The 16693-nt window shown below is 40.3% G+C and overlaps 1 protein-coding gene across 1 annotated transcript in view; it reads left to right on the top strand.

Moving 5' to 3' along the window:
* Positions 1–15838, top strand: part of chd1 (chromodomain helicase DNA binding protein 1) — a 49767-nt gene extending 33929 nt beyond the window's left edge. The window contains exons 28-36 of the mRNA XM_050052654.1: positions 1702–1824; positions 1959–2102; positions 2207–2473; positions 2635–2766; positions 3984–4162; positions 4316–4415; positions 4510–4561; positions 4645–4900; positions 14258–15838. Coding sequence (XP_049908611.1) covers positions 1702–1824; positions 1959–2102; positions 2207–2473; positions 2635–2766; positions 3984–4162; positions 4316–4415; positions 4510–4561; positions 4645–4900; positions 14258–14540 — 1536 coding nt within the window. The 3' untranslated portion in view covers positions 14541–15838. The remainder of the gene's footprint in view (positions 1–1701; positions 1825–1958; positions 2103–2206; positions 2474–2634; positions 2767–3983; positions 4163–4315; positions 4416–4509; positions 4562–4644; positions 4901–14257) is intronic.
* Positions 15839–16693: the final 855 nt, after the last annotated feature.

Below are 16693 nucleotides of genomic sequence, written 5' to 3' on the forward strand. Positions count from 1 at the left end.
CCACAAACCTCACCGCACTTTAGGCACTGTTCTTTACTTATGGAGGGACTGTTCTTTACTTGTCAGGGGAGGAGGGTGGCTGGTTGATTTTTATTTTATTTATTTATTTTATTTCAATCCCCCCTATGTTAATCACTTATTGATGCTGTTTTTCTATGAATAAGTCAATAAGTAATTTATTCCATTGAAATATCATTGATGCATTATAGAAGTGATTTATCTTTTTATAAATGACAAAAGGCACATCTGCCTCATTTTTGCTGTGGTATCGTGATACTACTCAGAACCGTGATGCTTTCACTGGTATCGTACCGTGGGTCCCAATTTTGGTACCGTGACAACACTAGATGTCACAACCATTCCATTCGGAGTTGTGCAGTGAAGCGGCTCTGGTGCCGCTTAGAAATATGTTCCCCCACTTCTAATTTTACAAATTAAGCACTGGTTATAGTACAGCGGGATCCCCCAACCATCGCTTATATTTATAGTTTTTTCGGTCTTAAATTCCATTCAAGGTGGCATTAAAAAGGTCTTAAAAAGTCTTAAATTTAACTTACTGAAACCTGCAGATACCCTGTAAGTATAAGGCCCGACTGATTTATCGGCCATTAGAGAATAAAAGTTGGCCGACTGACGCCGATGTTAACACTTATATTTTCATCACTAATAAAAAGCAGGGAGTATGGTGTTTGACTTAGAAATGATGTCCTTGTCTTACTTTTTGCACTATAACCTACCTCTGTTAAATTGGCAATAATAAGAAGAACTCTGGTACTGTGAACATACATGTGATTGTCTTAATTCATATAGACTTTGCATGATTATTTTATTTCCCAGAGGTTAACTGCCTTTTTGCACATCATATTTTTGATTTATTTTGCGTTCAAATTGTTCATATGCTGCTTGTTCCACACAATTTCTGATAATAAAAGTATTTGAAAATAGTAAAATGTTCTTCCTTCAATTTATATCTTTGTAACGAGTGTTTGAACTATATTTAAGCCATCAAAAGCAGGTATTTTGAGGTTTTTTAAACTGAAAAGCGTAAAAATTTAATCGGCCGATATATCGGTTATCGGATTTTTTTATTCCATAATATCGGAATCGGCATCGGCCCCAAAAAATCCATATTGGTCGGGCCCTAGTGATAATATCGCATAGTGGAGCCTCTGGTGGTTCCCAGAATCGATTGTGGCAAGATTGATCATGGGGTAGCCCAGCGCTGTTATCTGTGGTAAAACAGTCATACTAAAAGTAACTTAATGAGCGTGTTGAATGTGTGTGTGTGTGGTTTTTTTTATATAACTATTACCAGTGTCTTTCTCTGTTTCATGGCAAATGGAGACTAGCGTTTAAGGTACATTTGCACCCCCGTCTCCTGATGTATGGATGGTTAAATTATACAGAACATGTATTGAACATTTGTTATATTCCTATCCAGGAAAAATTCTATCATTGATAATTACCATTTTTGTTTTATTGCCCAGACCCAGTTGTACCATACATGAAGTATAACTGTTTCCCTTATTAACTTGTCCATTTGGGCTAGTCAGCCAGATAGATTCGCCCCTTCCCAAAAATGTGTTATATTTTTTAATTAACATTTTCCTTTCAAATGTCATTACAGAAGCAATGTTGAGAGTGTAATGAATTTGTGTGCAGCCATTTCTGAAAATGTTTACTTTGTGTATTTTTGATCAGCTCCTACCAGACGACCCCGACAAGAAGCCACAGGCCAAACAGCTCCAGACCAGAGCAGACTACCTCATCAAGTTGCTAAGCAAGGACCTGGCCAAAAAAGAAGCACAGAAACAAGCAGGGACAGTAAGTCTCACAGTAACAAGCCTCCTCTACATCGCAAACTAAAATGCTTATATATGGGTCATTTTCAAATTTAAGATGGATCGATTTAAATGTCTGTCTCCCAGAATCTACCATGGCTTTTTGTATGTATGTAGGCCAATTCACGGAAGAGGAAACCAAGAAGTAAAAAGAGCAAAACTCTGAAACCAACTAAGACAGACGAGGTGCTAAAGAGCACGTCCTCAGATCCCCCATCGGACAAGAGGTCAGATGATGAGGATGAAATTGAGGACGAAAAGGTACATTAAGATACTACTTGTACTGCTTTGGTTGTTGTAGCATGAAAGGAATGTTTCCTGTTTTTAGTTTGGAGTTGATGTGTTACATGTTGTGACCCTTTCAGGAGGTGACTCCAGTGAAGGCACCAAACAGACGGAGCCGAACAGACAGGGGGGTGGTGAAAGAGGAGGAGGACGAGGATGAAGAGCCTGAGCAGGAGGAAGTTTCTTCATCAGGGGAGAGGGAGGTCAAAGAAAAAGAGATCAAAAAAGAAGGCAAAAAGGAGAAAAAGGAGGAAAGTTGGGACAGTAAAGAGACAAAGGAGCCAAAAGAGAAAAAAGAAACAAAGCCTCTGGAGGCAGTACATAAACAAGAGGAGAGCATAGAAAAGGTGAAATAATAATTCTCTATGTGAGATATTTGTTAAATACAATGTAGCAGAGCCTTCAGCATTGTTATCGATTAATTCCATGAATTAATGTCAGCATTAATGTGTTACGGAACAAAGATGATGATCTGGTTAGGAATTAATTCTTAAATTCTATTCATCAGAATGAAGTAAGGACTGAGGTACGAGAGCGAACAAAGAAAGCCTCTGATGTGCCGGTCCATATAACAGCAAGTGGAGAGAATGTTCCAGTATCTGAGGAGTCTGAGGAGCTGGACCAGAGGACCTTCAGTGTGGTATGTTCCACTGATAACCAAAGTTATTAGGTGTATTTTTACTGTGAATTATTAAAATTGTCTCAGTGTATAATGTTACCTGTGAGTTACTGACTAATTGATTAGCCTCATCATTAAGTGATGACTAAGATAGGATCCTGCCAGGCCCAACATGTATCTAAATGGTTTATAAAAAGGCTGTTCAGGCTGTTTTGTGGGTTGCTGCAGTCTGAAATACCTGCTTTCATAGCAGCTTTCCTGAAAAATTGCAAAGCAAGTTGCGATGTTCAGAGGCGTTGTTAAAGGGATAGTGCACCCAAAAATGAAAATTCAGCCATTATAGTAGATAATGGCTGAATTTTCTTTTTTTTTTTTCATTTCCCATATGCTGAGGGAGGCTCAGTTGAAGTTTTAGAGTGCTCACATCCCTTGCAGAGATCCAAGGGGAGAGTGGGTAGAAGCACAACTCCACCTAATGCAGGCTGGGCGCCCCAGATTAATCGTCGAAGAACACATAATTGAAACCACAAAATATCTCCATACTGCTTGTCCGTAGTATGTATGTATGTATGTATGTATGTATATATATATATATATATATATATATATATACACATATATATATATATATATATACACATATATACATATATATGTATGCCTCCCAGAGACAGTCCACCTCTGAATGGCTGAAGAAAAACAAAATGAAGACTTTGGAGTGGCCTAGTCAAAGTCCTGACCTGAATCCTATTGAGATGCTGTGGCATGACCTTAAAAAGGTGGTTCATGCTCGAAAACCCTCCAATGTGGCTGAATTACAACAATTCTGCAAAGATGAGTGGGCCAAAATTCCTCCACAGCGTTGTAAAAGACTCATTGCAAGTTATCGCAAACGCTTGATTGCAGTAGTTGCTGCTAAGGGTGGCCCAACCAGTTATTAGGTTTAGGGGGCAAACACTTTTTCACACAGGGCCATGTAGCTTTGGATTTTTTTCTTCCTCATTAATAAAACCCTTCATTTAAAAACTGCATTTTGTGTTTACTTGTGTTATCTTTGACTAATGTTTAAATTTGTTTGATGATCTGAAACATTTAAGTGCGGAAAACATGCAAAAAAGTAAGAAATCAGGAAGGGGGCAAACACTTTTTCACACCACTGTACATACATAGTATGAAGGTGTTTGAAGCAGTTATTAAAAATCATGTTGCTGCAGTTTACTTTTGTTTGAACATCGCAGTGTAAAGAGAGGATGCGGCCGGTAAAAGCAGCCCTGAAGCAGCTGGACAGACCAGAGAAAGGGCTGTCGGAACGTGAGCAGCTCGAACACACAAGACAGTGTCTGATAAAGATCGGAGACCACATCACGGAGTGTCTGAAGGAGTACTCAAACCCTGACCAGATCAAACAGTGGAGAAAGTTAGTACACACACATACACACACACACACACACGAACTTAAGTTGACCATTAACTCAGATTTAATGTAGATCACTGTCAGTTTGAATGAATAAGACTTAGATGTTTGTTCATATGTTAGATATGTAAAGCTGATGGTGTTTGTATTCTACAGAAACCTGTGGATATTTGTTTCCAAATTCACTGAGTTTGACGCCAGGAAGCTACATAAACTGTATAAGCATGCAATCAAGAAAAGACAAGAGAACGCTCAGGTGTGTGAAGGCCCTATAGTATTTCTTAATGTAGATTACGAGATAATATTGTTTACTGACATATAAATCCATAATGACATGATTCTATCTTCAGGCAATGGAGCAGAACATGAGAAATATAAATGCCCACGGCTACAAACATGCAGGTACAATCAGTTTCTGTCTTTTGTACATAGAGAATAAGTAATTTGTCTCTGTGGACTGATTCATTTGTGGTCTTCGTCCTCAGATATTGAAAGGCTGAAGGACAACTCTCACCAGGACGAGAGCAGCAGGGACAGCTACAGCTCAGACAGGCATCAGCCTTTAGGGCGGTTACATGAAAGCAGCAGCAGCAGTAAGGAGAGACACAGCTCTGAGTCCCACAGGAAGACCACGGGAGGGGAGTCCAGGAAAAGACCATACTCCTCCTTCAGCAATGGCAAAGACCACCGAGACAGAGACCACTACAGACCAGACAGCAGGGACAGAGACAGACAGGACAGGTAAGAGGCTGCTTTCAGGAACAAATACTTGGTAACTGTCACATTATCTGCCTTCTGATGTCAGCCTACAAAACTCAAACCTGTTAAAGGATAAAGCTGTCATTATTTTTAGATGGTTCTTGTCAAAGAATCCCATGAAAAGGTCATCTCAGCTGACACAGGACGAGAGGTGGGCTACACCCTCAACAGGTCGTTAGACTATCACAAAGCTGACACATGGTGTCACATAGGGTGCTTTTCATTATGATGACATGTTTCCTTGCTTCCATCATTCCTGTCTCTTCCTTGTGTCTTAGCTCCTTCCAGCGAGGATGTAAAGCACATTTCAAACCAAAGATTCGCAATGAGACAAGTTGAAACATGCAAATCCTTTCACTAAGCTGTTCTGCTATGTTCTAAAACCTGCCGGTTTTACACCAATGCAACTAGATGAAACGGTGTATCGTCTCTATGCAACAACTCCCCAACTTACGTTCTGATTTCCAGCTTTTCAGGCTCATTTGGTGGCTGAATATAATTGTAGCTTCTTAAAACATGAATGAGGATAGTAATAGTGAGATACTGGCTACAGTTGCATTTGTAGAAGTGATGAAATAGTGAAAAGCAATAACAAAAACTAAATTCCACAATAATCTAAATAACCAGTGGCAGGGGTTAAAGGAGCTATATGTAAGAAATATAAAGCAAATAGTCCTCCTAATATGTCACAGAGACTAAGGAATAATGTTCATATAACATACTGATCTCACTGACAACAATAGTACAGCCAGAATATTCGCATTTAAAAANGGCCCTGCCACGGCAGCCGCCCATGGGCAAACAAATCAGTCTCCAGCGTGCCGCTGTCCAGCAACCTCGAATCTGTAGGGGAGGGGGGGCGGAAACGACTCGCGGCAGTATTTTGAATTTGAGTGCAGTAACCGTTTTGGCCACATTCTTACATACAGCGCCTTTAAAGTTCTCCGGCACAGTGCTGGATTTCCGGCGTGGCGAAGTTTCTGTCCGGCACGGGCAGAAGTGCTCTGCAGTGCGAGCATTTCACTTGCATTTGCCCCTAAAAAATATATATATATATATGTGTGCGAACCGGGAAAATGATTTAGGCGCACGGTGTGCAAGTAAACACAACCTTCTGTTTACCATAATTGGCATCGGACGTTTTTTTATCGATAACCGATCAAATAAATGTATTTTAAAACTCGCTCCTTTGGCTCTGATAGATCCACTGCACTGGGCTTTGTAACAATGTCCTGCCTACAGCCCCCTCTGATTGGTTACACAGCACAAGTGATAGCCAATCAACACTGATGCCTGTGCATGCTTTCACATCATGTCACATTGAGACACAGAGCACAGACGGAGCGGGGGAGGCTCTGGTAAGCCAGCGGTAATTTTGAAGGTAAGGTAACAGAAACCGGACAGAATAGTTGCAATAAAAATCCTCTATGCTGAAGTTTTAAAGTCACCACCACAACATTATATGATCCATTTCAATGATGACATGCTTGCCCAGAGGGGAAATTTCGACGTATCTGCCTGTTTAATTCACATCAAGCACGATACAATTTTGCAAACAGCCTAAATGATTTAGCTTCTAAAAATAAATAGCACAAAGACAAAAAAGAGATGTAGGAGCTATAAGTCAAAAAGTCTGGTAACCACTGAAAGTTTAATCTTTATTTATAAACTCATTATGCTATAAAAGTTTAGTCTGAAAAGTAAGTACTAAAGCTATAATCTTTTTGGTCGTTTTGATAATAAACACGTTCCTTTGCAACTCATGCATTTCTATTTCTTCATTTTGTGACCGCAACACCAAGCCCCCCGCTTTTTCTTGCTTTAACCCCTGCAGTGCCAATTAATCAGTCAATGAGAATGTGGTTGTGTTGGGGCGGGGACCTAAACACATAAAGCAAGCGGCAGCAGTGACTGTGAGGACCGAAACAGAGGGCTTGGTGGAGACAGAGCACCGGCTCCACGCTCCAGACAACATGTTAACTTCACACAGAAGTAGTTGGGTTTGAACCCGGAATCCTTTGGCTGTGAGGCAACAGTAATCCATTATCAATGTCAGGAAGAGGGGTGGACATCTCCTGTTGTTTACTGAACGCTAGAAGGACACTTTATAAACTTTTGGTGGAACTTAGATCTGATTGTGATCGATGGGGGTGCAGCCTCCACCCTAGTCATGCAGCGACCTACATCATTGACCATAGCTAAAGAGGGCTGTGTTAAAACAAGTAAAAATGAGCTTATCAGTGGTTGCAGGTCCAGAGAAAGCAGGTCCCTTCTGCTGTGTGGCTGTCTCAGTGTACTATTCTTCATTTTAACACAATTTACATGAACTTTTTGCCTGGATTGCAACAGCAGGTCCAGTGCTATGGCACTATTAGTGCTAGAGCTGAAGTCCTTGATTCCCTGACTGAGTGAATGTCGCCACTTACTTTTTCAAATTAAAAGTCCTTGTTTCAATATAAGAGCCATCTCTTGTTTAATACACAGTCTAGCATTATACTAGGTTTTCACCTAGTTTTGTTTTTATGTTGTATGAATCACTCAGTATATTTTCATGCACAGCTAAATGGAGCTACAGTTAAAGCTCGGCATGGCCATTTAATTGGACTACTGTCCTTGTCCCAGTATACAAGCATGGGAGGGGAATCCATTTATTGACCGACTCCGCTATGATAGGTGGCAGTATGCTCCCTTTCAGCTTGTTGGTATTGGACCTTTTTCCGGTTGACTTGTTAGATCACAAATAATCAACAAACAAGTTAGCTAGCTAACTGGTACCATGGTGGATAACTTTACAGCTCTGCACATTTTGTACGTGCTGTATTACCGGCTTCTTCTTGAGTTACACATTTGGTGCTATCGACTTCTGGGTCAAAGCTTGGAGCAGAAACTGTGGAGCATGCGCCAATTGCCAAGGCCAGTTTGGGTCTGATTGACCGTATACATGCAGGAGTAATTCAACTCCCAATCACAATATCTATGTGTTAGTCCAACTTTGAAATTAGATTGAGTACAATTTCAGTCAGACTAAGATGTTTACATATATTTTAAGTCCGGTTTTAGTCGGACAAAAACATCCATTTTGTCTAATGTCATGTGCGAAAGTACACTGTTAAAAAAATTAAGGGAACACTAAAATCAGAGATCAGATCTTGATGAATAAATTATTCAAGTTGAAAATCTTGCTGATGGGGCGTCGGTGGCTTAGTGGTAGAACAGGCGCCCCATGTACAAGGCTGTTGCCGCAGCGGCCCGGGTTCAACTCCAGCCTGTGGCCCTTTGCTGCATGTCACTCCCTCTCACTCTTCCCCCTTCACACTTGTCTGTCCTATCAATTAAAGGCTTACAAAAAATGCCCCAAAAAATATCTTCAAAAAAAAAAAAAAAAAAAATCCTGCTGATGTACATTGTATAATTTATTGACCAATTGATGTAAAAACAGCCAGTGGAAACCAAAATCATCAACCGACTGAGGACTCAATTCAAAATCATACCAAAAATCAAAGTGAAAAATTGAAATCACAGGCTGATTAAACTTGGGTGAATTTTATCATGGCAACTTATAATCAGTCATTCAAATCAATCCAATCAATCAATCAATCAATCAATCAATTTTATTTATGAAGCCCAATAGCACAAACCATAATTTGCCTCAGAGGGCTTTACAGCATACAACATCCCTCTGTCCTTTGGACCCTCACAGTGGATAAGGAAAACCTTCCCAAAAAAACCCTTTAATGGGGAAAAAATGGTAGAAACCTCAGGAAGAGCAACTGAGAAGGGATCCCTCTTCCAGGAAGGACAGACGTGCAATAGATGTCATACAGAACAGATCAACATAATAAATTTGCAGTAATACATATGACAAAATGATACTTAAAGACAGACAGAGAGAGAGAAATGGAGACAGAGCTGGAGAGAGATGCAGGGCAGACAGTAATAAGAGAGAGACAGACAGACACTCCTTCCCTCCTCCTCCCCCTCATATTTTGATCAAATCGTGCAGCACTAGTTTCCACTGCGAAAACTTGTGGATGGTATCGATGGAACTCTTCCTAACTGTTACCATTTTTGGTCACCCTTCTGTGCTGGTACCTAGCATACAGATCCGGTACTAAAAGGTGGAGTTGTGAACACTGCAGTGTGTTGACTGGTCAGCAGTGGACGGTCACTCTGCTCAGGGCTGAGCTGTGGCTGGTTATGAGGCAGAAGCCACTGTTCATATTGTGGGGAGTTTAATTAGTAAACTGTAAATATGCAATGAAATAATGTTTTGTTGCCTCTTGCAGCAGCTGGAGTGGGAGAAAAAATATAACTCAATCAACACACATTAAATATTCTATATTACAACCAGTGTTGGGCAGTAACGCGTTATTAGTAACGTTATTGGTAACACGTTACAGTAACACCGTTAGTTTTGGCAGTAACTAGTACTTTAACGCGTTTGTTTTTAAATTCAGTAACTCAATTACCGTTACCAAACGGCTCCTCAAATGTTCTCTTTAGCTCATTTTCCATATTTGTATCCAAGTGCGACAGCGAGTGACTCCACTGTAGAAGAAGACAGTAACTAAAAAGTTACTTTTCCCAGTACCTTATTACTTTTTTTTAAGTAACTGAGTTACTAACTGAGTTACTTTTTAATGAAGTAACTAGTAACGGTAACTAGTTACTATTTTTCAGTAACTAGCACAACACTGATTACAACTTTGACCATTACTTTAGTTTTTATATGACATACACTTTTAGTAATGAGTGGATCTGCAAGTCTGCGAGTTTATATGTATTCATTTTGACCGGGTTTTGTGAACTGCATATATTCTGCAGGGTTCCTACGCAAGTATGGAAAGTATGGAAAAGTATGGAAATAAATTTGATCAATTTCCAGGTATTAAAAAGTATGGAAAATGAAAAATAAAGTATGGAAAAATATTTATGTTTCCAGACTATTACCACTGTTCTAAAATACTGTTTTCTAAAATAGAAAATTAGGTATTTCCAAAAATAATTTAATCAATCCAGATCGTGTTTTATGCCGGACCAAGCACAGTTTGTGTGAGAGCAAACGTCTCAGAAAACACCTTCGACAACAAGACGAGTTTCATGTGGTTCACAATGGGTAGATGCAAGTTTTTGGATGGATGGCTTGACAATACTGTATATAAATACTGGTTGGCCAAGGATTCCCAATTCACACACAGAGCTACATGCAAGCTTTGTGTGAAATCGGTTGACATCGCCAACATGGGGGAGAAGGCAATTCTGAGCCACATGAAAGGAAAAAACACTGACATCTCGTTACTGCATCGCTTGCACCCAGAGTCCCAACCTTTTTGCCTCAGCCCAAACATTGAACTTACCTGAGTTTTTATTTGCATGCCATTATGGTACTTGGCTACAATCGCCTATTAAGAATAATTAAATATGATGTGAAATATGATACACTGATATATTTACTCAGATGTCGCATATTCTCTGGGGAAAAAAAACAAAAAACGCAGAGAAGTCTGGAAATTAGGGTATGGAAAAGTATGGAATTTTGAAATTTCATATGTGTAGGAACCCTGATTCTAATCCTCACTCGGAGAAAAGAAAACGGTGGCGTAGCGTCGGGGCAACGCAACACTAAACCCCCGAGCTTGGATCTGCTATGCTGAATGCTAGGGTCTAGGTACCATGTCTGATGGATACTTTAGGTTCCAAAGGTACCATACCGAAAATGTTTGGTGGAAACGGGGCTTTAGACTCATATATTCATCATGACACAGCCAGGTTTCAGTGAGGCTGAGTAAATCAAAATGATTATCTAACATTAATTATTTTACTAACACTGCTTTAGATGACAGAGACCTGATATTTAACATTACCACATTTAATTATCTTGACATGAAGATCTGTGCAACCCTCCAAGGATATGTCTCCCCAGACCATCACTGACCCACTGCCAAACCACTAATTCTGGATGATGTTACAGGCAACATAGCGTACACAAAGTTGTCTCCAGACACTCTCATTCCTGTCACATGTGCTCATTGTGAACTTGCTGTCATCTGTGAAGAAAACGGGGCGCCAGTGGTGGACCTGCCAATTCTGGTGTTCTCTGGTGAATGCCAATCCAGCTGCATGGTGCTGAGCTGTGAGTACAGGTCCCACTAGAGGACATTGGGCCCTCATGCCATCCTCATGGAGTCTGTGTCTGACAGTTTGGTCAGAAACATGCACAGCAGTAGCCTGCTGGAGGTCATTTTGTAGGGCTCTGGCAGTGCTCGTCCTGTTCCTCCTCGCACAGAGGAGCATATACCGTTCCTGCAGCTCGGATGATGCCCTTTTACGGCCCTGTCCAGTTCTCCTTGTGTAATAGCCGGTCTCCTGGTATCTCCTCCATGCTCTTTAGGCTGTGCTGGGAGACACAGCAAACCTGCTTGCGAGCGCACGTATGACTGTGCCATCCTGGAGGAGCTGGACTACCTGTGCAACCTGATTGGGCTGCAGGTACTGCCTCATGCTAACAGTAGTGACAAGGACACTAGCAGAACACAAAACTAGAGAATAATCAGTTAGGAAGGACAAGGCAAGAGCAACTGTCCATTTCTTTTTCAGGGGGTTGTCTTGCTTTTGCATCTCCATTGCACCTGTTGTCGCTTTCATTTGCACTAAAGCAGGTGAAAGAAAATCACAATCACTTGTGCTTTCTATTAACTGTTCCCTTTATTTTGAGTATTTCAGAAATACAGAATCACTCCACTCTAAAGTATCTTCATTCCAATTCAATTACATTTGATTGTTTTGTTTTTTTAATTTGATTTTTTTTTTTTTTTTTTTTACCAAAAGCAATCGAAATACATATTACGTGGCGGCTCCATACAAAAAGTTGAGGTGATGTCAACGTGTACCTCAGAATGTCAGGTTTACTTTGAGGAGAATGAATGGTTTAAGAAATAAAAATCACTTCCAATGAGAGTTTTTACAGTTAGTTTGATGTTCACTTCCAGATTTCTCTATTTCTTATTTATTTATTTATTTATTTATTTATCACATTAACTCTTTCAGCTTTTTCCTGTTCCAAACTATCGTTATTATATCAAGCTTTAGAAATCCAATATCGGTCGACCTCCAGTCTAGCTCAGTGGTTCCCAACTGGTCCAGCCACGGGGTCCAGATTTCTCGTTAGTCATTAGTCCAAGGCCCACACAGTTAAATACATTCAGCGTCATACTTGCGTTTGGCCATGTCGTTGAGCTAGTTTGCTCTCTCTGTCAAGTTGCTGTCTGTTATTAACACACTGTACAGCAGGAAATGGCACTTCAAAATAAAAGCTCTGTGACTTAAAAACCCTCTGTACTTCAAAATAAAGTGTGTGGGGTTTTTTTACGCACTTGACATGTTTTTGCAGTAACAAGCTATAAAAACAAATACATCTTATCAGAACCAACTTATTAGCGAACAGCCTAGTATCTTTAATGGTCCCGTTGTAATCAGTGCTTAATTTGTAAAATTAGAAGTAGGGGAACACTTTGGGCCTCTGAGAGAGCAGTGTGTAACTCAAGGTTACACTGGGAACATTCGCCTTTCGTTTCTGCTGCTGGTTGAAATCTGTACTCGCACAGTGTGCTGAATGATTTATTTTGCTTGCACAAAACTATTTTTAGTCGCAAATGCGAGTAAAATGCTTGCACGTAGAGTTCTGTGGAAAACAAATCACTGCCGACAAGTAAAAATAAATAAATAATAACTTTCTCTGCTCAAAGATACTCACATGTCTGGAAAACAAACCACTACAGCAGCATATTGAGTGCCAGGTGGCCAGCGCGCGCCGTTAACGATCAGCGCGCGCCGTTATTGGATGGCGCATGGACACTCACCCTCTTGCGATTGGACTTTGAACTTATCCCACAGTAGTGGTACATGAGGCATCGTAGTACTACGGTACTCCACCCTGCAACACTAGTGACATCAGCCAATACTGTATGTAGTTTATAGATGCGAAAAGTTCTAGACCCATGCAAATTAGTTCCAGAACGCACCAGGGCCTTTTCTTAAAAGATCCTGGTATGTGTTCCAGTACGTTCCGGCTCAAATTAAGCACTGGTTGTAATTAAACTGGTGAAACCAGGGCATGTAATAAATGCACTAATGTATACAATTAATATATGTCAATATAGATTTTTAGTTCATATTGTCTAGCCCTATTTCAGTTATTTGACAGTATTAGGTAGGTGTTATTTGTTATTTTGGTGAGTTACTTGGGTTGGTGTTTGGCTTTGTGATGGTCAAGGCACCTACTCTCTGTCTGCTGTCATTCAGAATACAACAAAAAGGTCATATAACATAAAATATCAAGATGGTACAGAGTATGTGTACATTAGCATTGCAAGTGTATTGTTGTTGTGTAAAGCAGGATTTATACTAATGCATTGAATCGACACCCTACGCTGTAGCCTACGCTGTAGCCTATGTCGTAGCCTGGCGTGCAGCTCCCCAGAAATGTAATTACACGTTGTGGCGATGTAGACCCCCTGTTTTTTTTTTATAAGCCAAAAACCATTTCCCTCAGTAGAACCAAAGCTTTTATTCACTTTGATTTCACAGATAAGAAACAATAAATTGTGAAGACAGTAAAGCCCCCATAAAATAGCATTTTTAGCATCTTGTGTATGACTTATCCTGGCCTCCAGGAAATCTCCGCGAGTCACTAGGCTAATTTGTACATTGTAAAATACCATAGGCTGGCGCTAATAACGTCAGCATGTTGTATTTGTTTGGAAAATGTGTTAAGTATAAGACAGTTGTTTTGTCGGTGAACCGTTGTGAGTAGTAACGGAGCTGAATTTTGTAACATTACTTTTGTTAAATGTTGCTGTTGTCCCTGGCTTCATATGAGTAGAGGAAATCTCTGCTAGCTGCTAGGCTAATTTATACAGTGGAAAAAGCCATAGGCTTGTGCTAAAAACATTAGCATGTTGTATTTGTGGGGAAAATGTGTCTGTGAATGCTGTGAGTTATAGTGAAGCTGATTTGTGTACTTGTGTTTAAAATTGTCTCTATTAAGCAATATTTTATGTGTTTTGAATCAACTAAACTTAACAGCACTTAACAGAAACCCCGCCGCCAACTAGAGTTTTAGAGGTGTAACTGCAGAGTGACATAGCCACACCACCGCATAAGTATAAATGCTCACAACGGCATAGGCCATGTGTGTAGGCTGCAGTGTAGGCTCTGCATAGAGCTAACGCACAAGTGTACATCCGCCTTGAATGTCATTTTTGCCTTGCTGCTCAGTAATGTCAATGCTGTGTGTGTGTGTGTGTGTGTGTGTGTGTGTGTGTGTGTGTGTGAGAACAGATACTACAATGACAGTAAGCACAGGAAGCTGGAAGAGTTCCGCTCTAGCAGAGACCATCGGCTGGACATAAAGGATCACTCCCATTCAGACCACCGCTCTTCCTACCGCTACCACTCAGACTGGCAGACGGAGCAGCGAGCCTCAGCCAGCGGGCCCCGCTCTCCCCGAGACCAGCGCTCACCCTACGACTCTCGCTCACCCATGGGACACCGCTCCCCTTTTGACTACTCGTCAGACCACAAGAGCACACCAGAGCAGATCTGGAGCAGCCGCAAGACATAACAGGAGCTGCCAGGGTCTGCTAGTAGCAGCCATAGACTCAGCAACACAGCAAATGCCTTACAGGGACTGTGGACTCCAAGTGGAAGCTGTTTGAAGCACTGTGCATCAGTCAGTTCAGCATGGCTGTCATCTCCTCGCTTCAGCTGCAGCTCATCTCGGGAACCTGGGAGATGAACGCCAGGGAGCGTCTCAAACCAGGCAGCAGATTTAAAAAAATAAAAAATAAAAAATCAAAGCATATTTTTGTATTAAAGAGTTTAAAGCTGCATTGTTCAACAGCATGCAGCACTTTTTTTTGTTATTTTTATAAACTTTTTTTTTTATACTCTGGAAACTGACACAATTGACCCTGAGTGCTGCCTCATATTCCCACCAACCAATGACACTGGATCCTGTATATGACTGTTCTCTATGTTTGTCTGTCTGGCTCTGTCTCTCTATCATGCTTAATGTGATTATCTACCTTATTTAAATGTTAACTCGATGAGAAGTCAGTTGTCACATGAATCACATTGCAGGTTGATGTAAAGGTGTCTGGTTGAATCCAGTCTGGGCTCAGGCTCACCACCTGAAGTACCTCATTTACAGCATTTCTCATTTCCTCAGCAGGTTTTCTTTTTTTCCACCAGGAGTGAATTATTTAATAACATATCTTAGATATAACCTGTTTTTGTGTTTTTGGAGAGCGAATCATGTTTTTTTTCTTAAGTAATACTGTTGTAAATTTTGTAAAATAGTAAATCAATGGTCTTTTTCCTCAGGCTTTTTTGGATTTATTATGATTCTACTTTTCCCCATCAACTCAGGCTTTTTTGTCGTTCTGCGAGTGAGTTTCTGTAAAATAGTTCTTTCATGATAATGCTTTCAGAATGTAACTTTTGGTAAAGGGAAAGTTCGTAATAGTTTTATTCACTAGTGCTTAGTTGTTTTGCCTCAGTGTGTCAAAATCAGTAAGTTGGAAGGAACTGACTTGAAATTACAGTCTGAAAAAAAAGACGGTTGTCTTTCAATAGAAGCACCTGTTAGATCTTAAATAAATTCAACTTTTTACATATTGTTTTCTTTACCTTTCAGTTTTATTTTCTATGTAGGCAATAATAATGTCAATGTTTCTATGCAGCCAAGTATATTTGTGGTGAACCACCCAACTGAATGAAGTCACTGTTACGGTTCACACTGTTGTACATAAATTTCCTCTATATTTCAAAATGAATTTACACTGAAAGTGCATGAATTTTTATGAACTGTTTTATATAGTTGTTTATGAAGCCATTAAAATCAATCACTGTACTCACTCCTACCAACTCTCTTCAAGAAAGTGTCATGTTTTTGATTCTGCCAGAAATATTTTGGAGGACGGTACACAGGTACACTTATCAGGAGCAAAAGCTTTGTGGCTTCAGTGGTGGTCCGTACAACAGTGGTTCCTAACTGGTCCAGATTTCTCCTCAGTCATTAGTTCAGGTCCACACAGTTTAATACATTTAGCATCATACTTGGGTTTGGCGATTTCGTCGAGCTAGTTTGCTGTCTCTGTTAAGTAGCTGTCCGTTGTTAACTCACTGTACAGCAGGAAACGGCACTTGAAAATAAAAGCTCTGTGGCGGAAACTCTCTGTACTTTTTTTTTTACAAACTTGACACATACGTGAGTCACTTAAGCCACGTTTCCATCAAATACTTTCAGCATGGTACCTTTAGAACTAAATCTGATCTGAAATGGTACCTCGACCCTAGATCCATTAAGCGTTTCCACTGTAAACAGTTCTCTTAAATGTGGGCGGGGTTGTTGTCACTTACTGCTCCACCCAGCACTCGCTGTATTTCCTCTTCACTGGTGGCACAGATTGAAGTCTGCACCTCATTTATTGTCCACAGAATGAAGTTACACACCAACATTTTCAGAACAAAATAGAACAGGCTGCAGTGAGAGTCTCTCGAGGAGATATTTAAAATTAGCGGGTTTGTGCATTTAGTTCATCTCAGGCAAGCACAGGGGTTTAGTGTTGCTGTAGCTCACAGAAGCGATGCTACATAACGCTTTTTTTTGTCTGCAAGTGAGGATTAGAATATTTGCAGTTCATGTAATCTGGTTGAAATTAATATATATTTTGCAAAGCTTGAAGATCCATTCATTACTAAAAGTGTATGTCA

Source organism: Epinephelus moara, chromosome 9 (assembly GCF_006386435.1).
Source record: "Epinephelus moara isolate mb chromosome 9, YSFRI_EMoa_1.0, whole genome shotgun sequence".
In the NCBI taxonomy this organism is placed as follows: Eukaryota; Metazoa; Chordata; class Actinopteri; order Perciformes; family Serranidae; genus Epinephelus; species Epinephelus moara.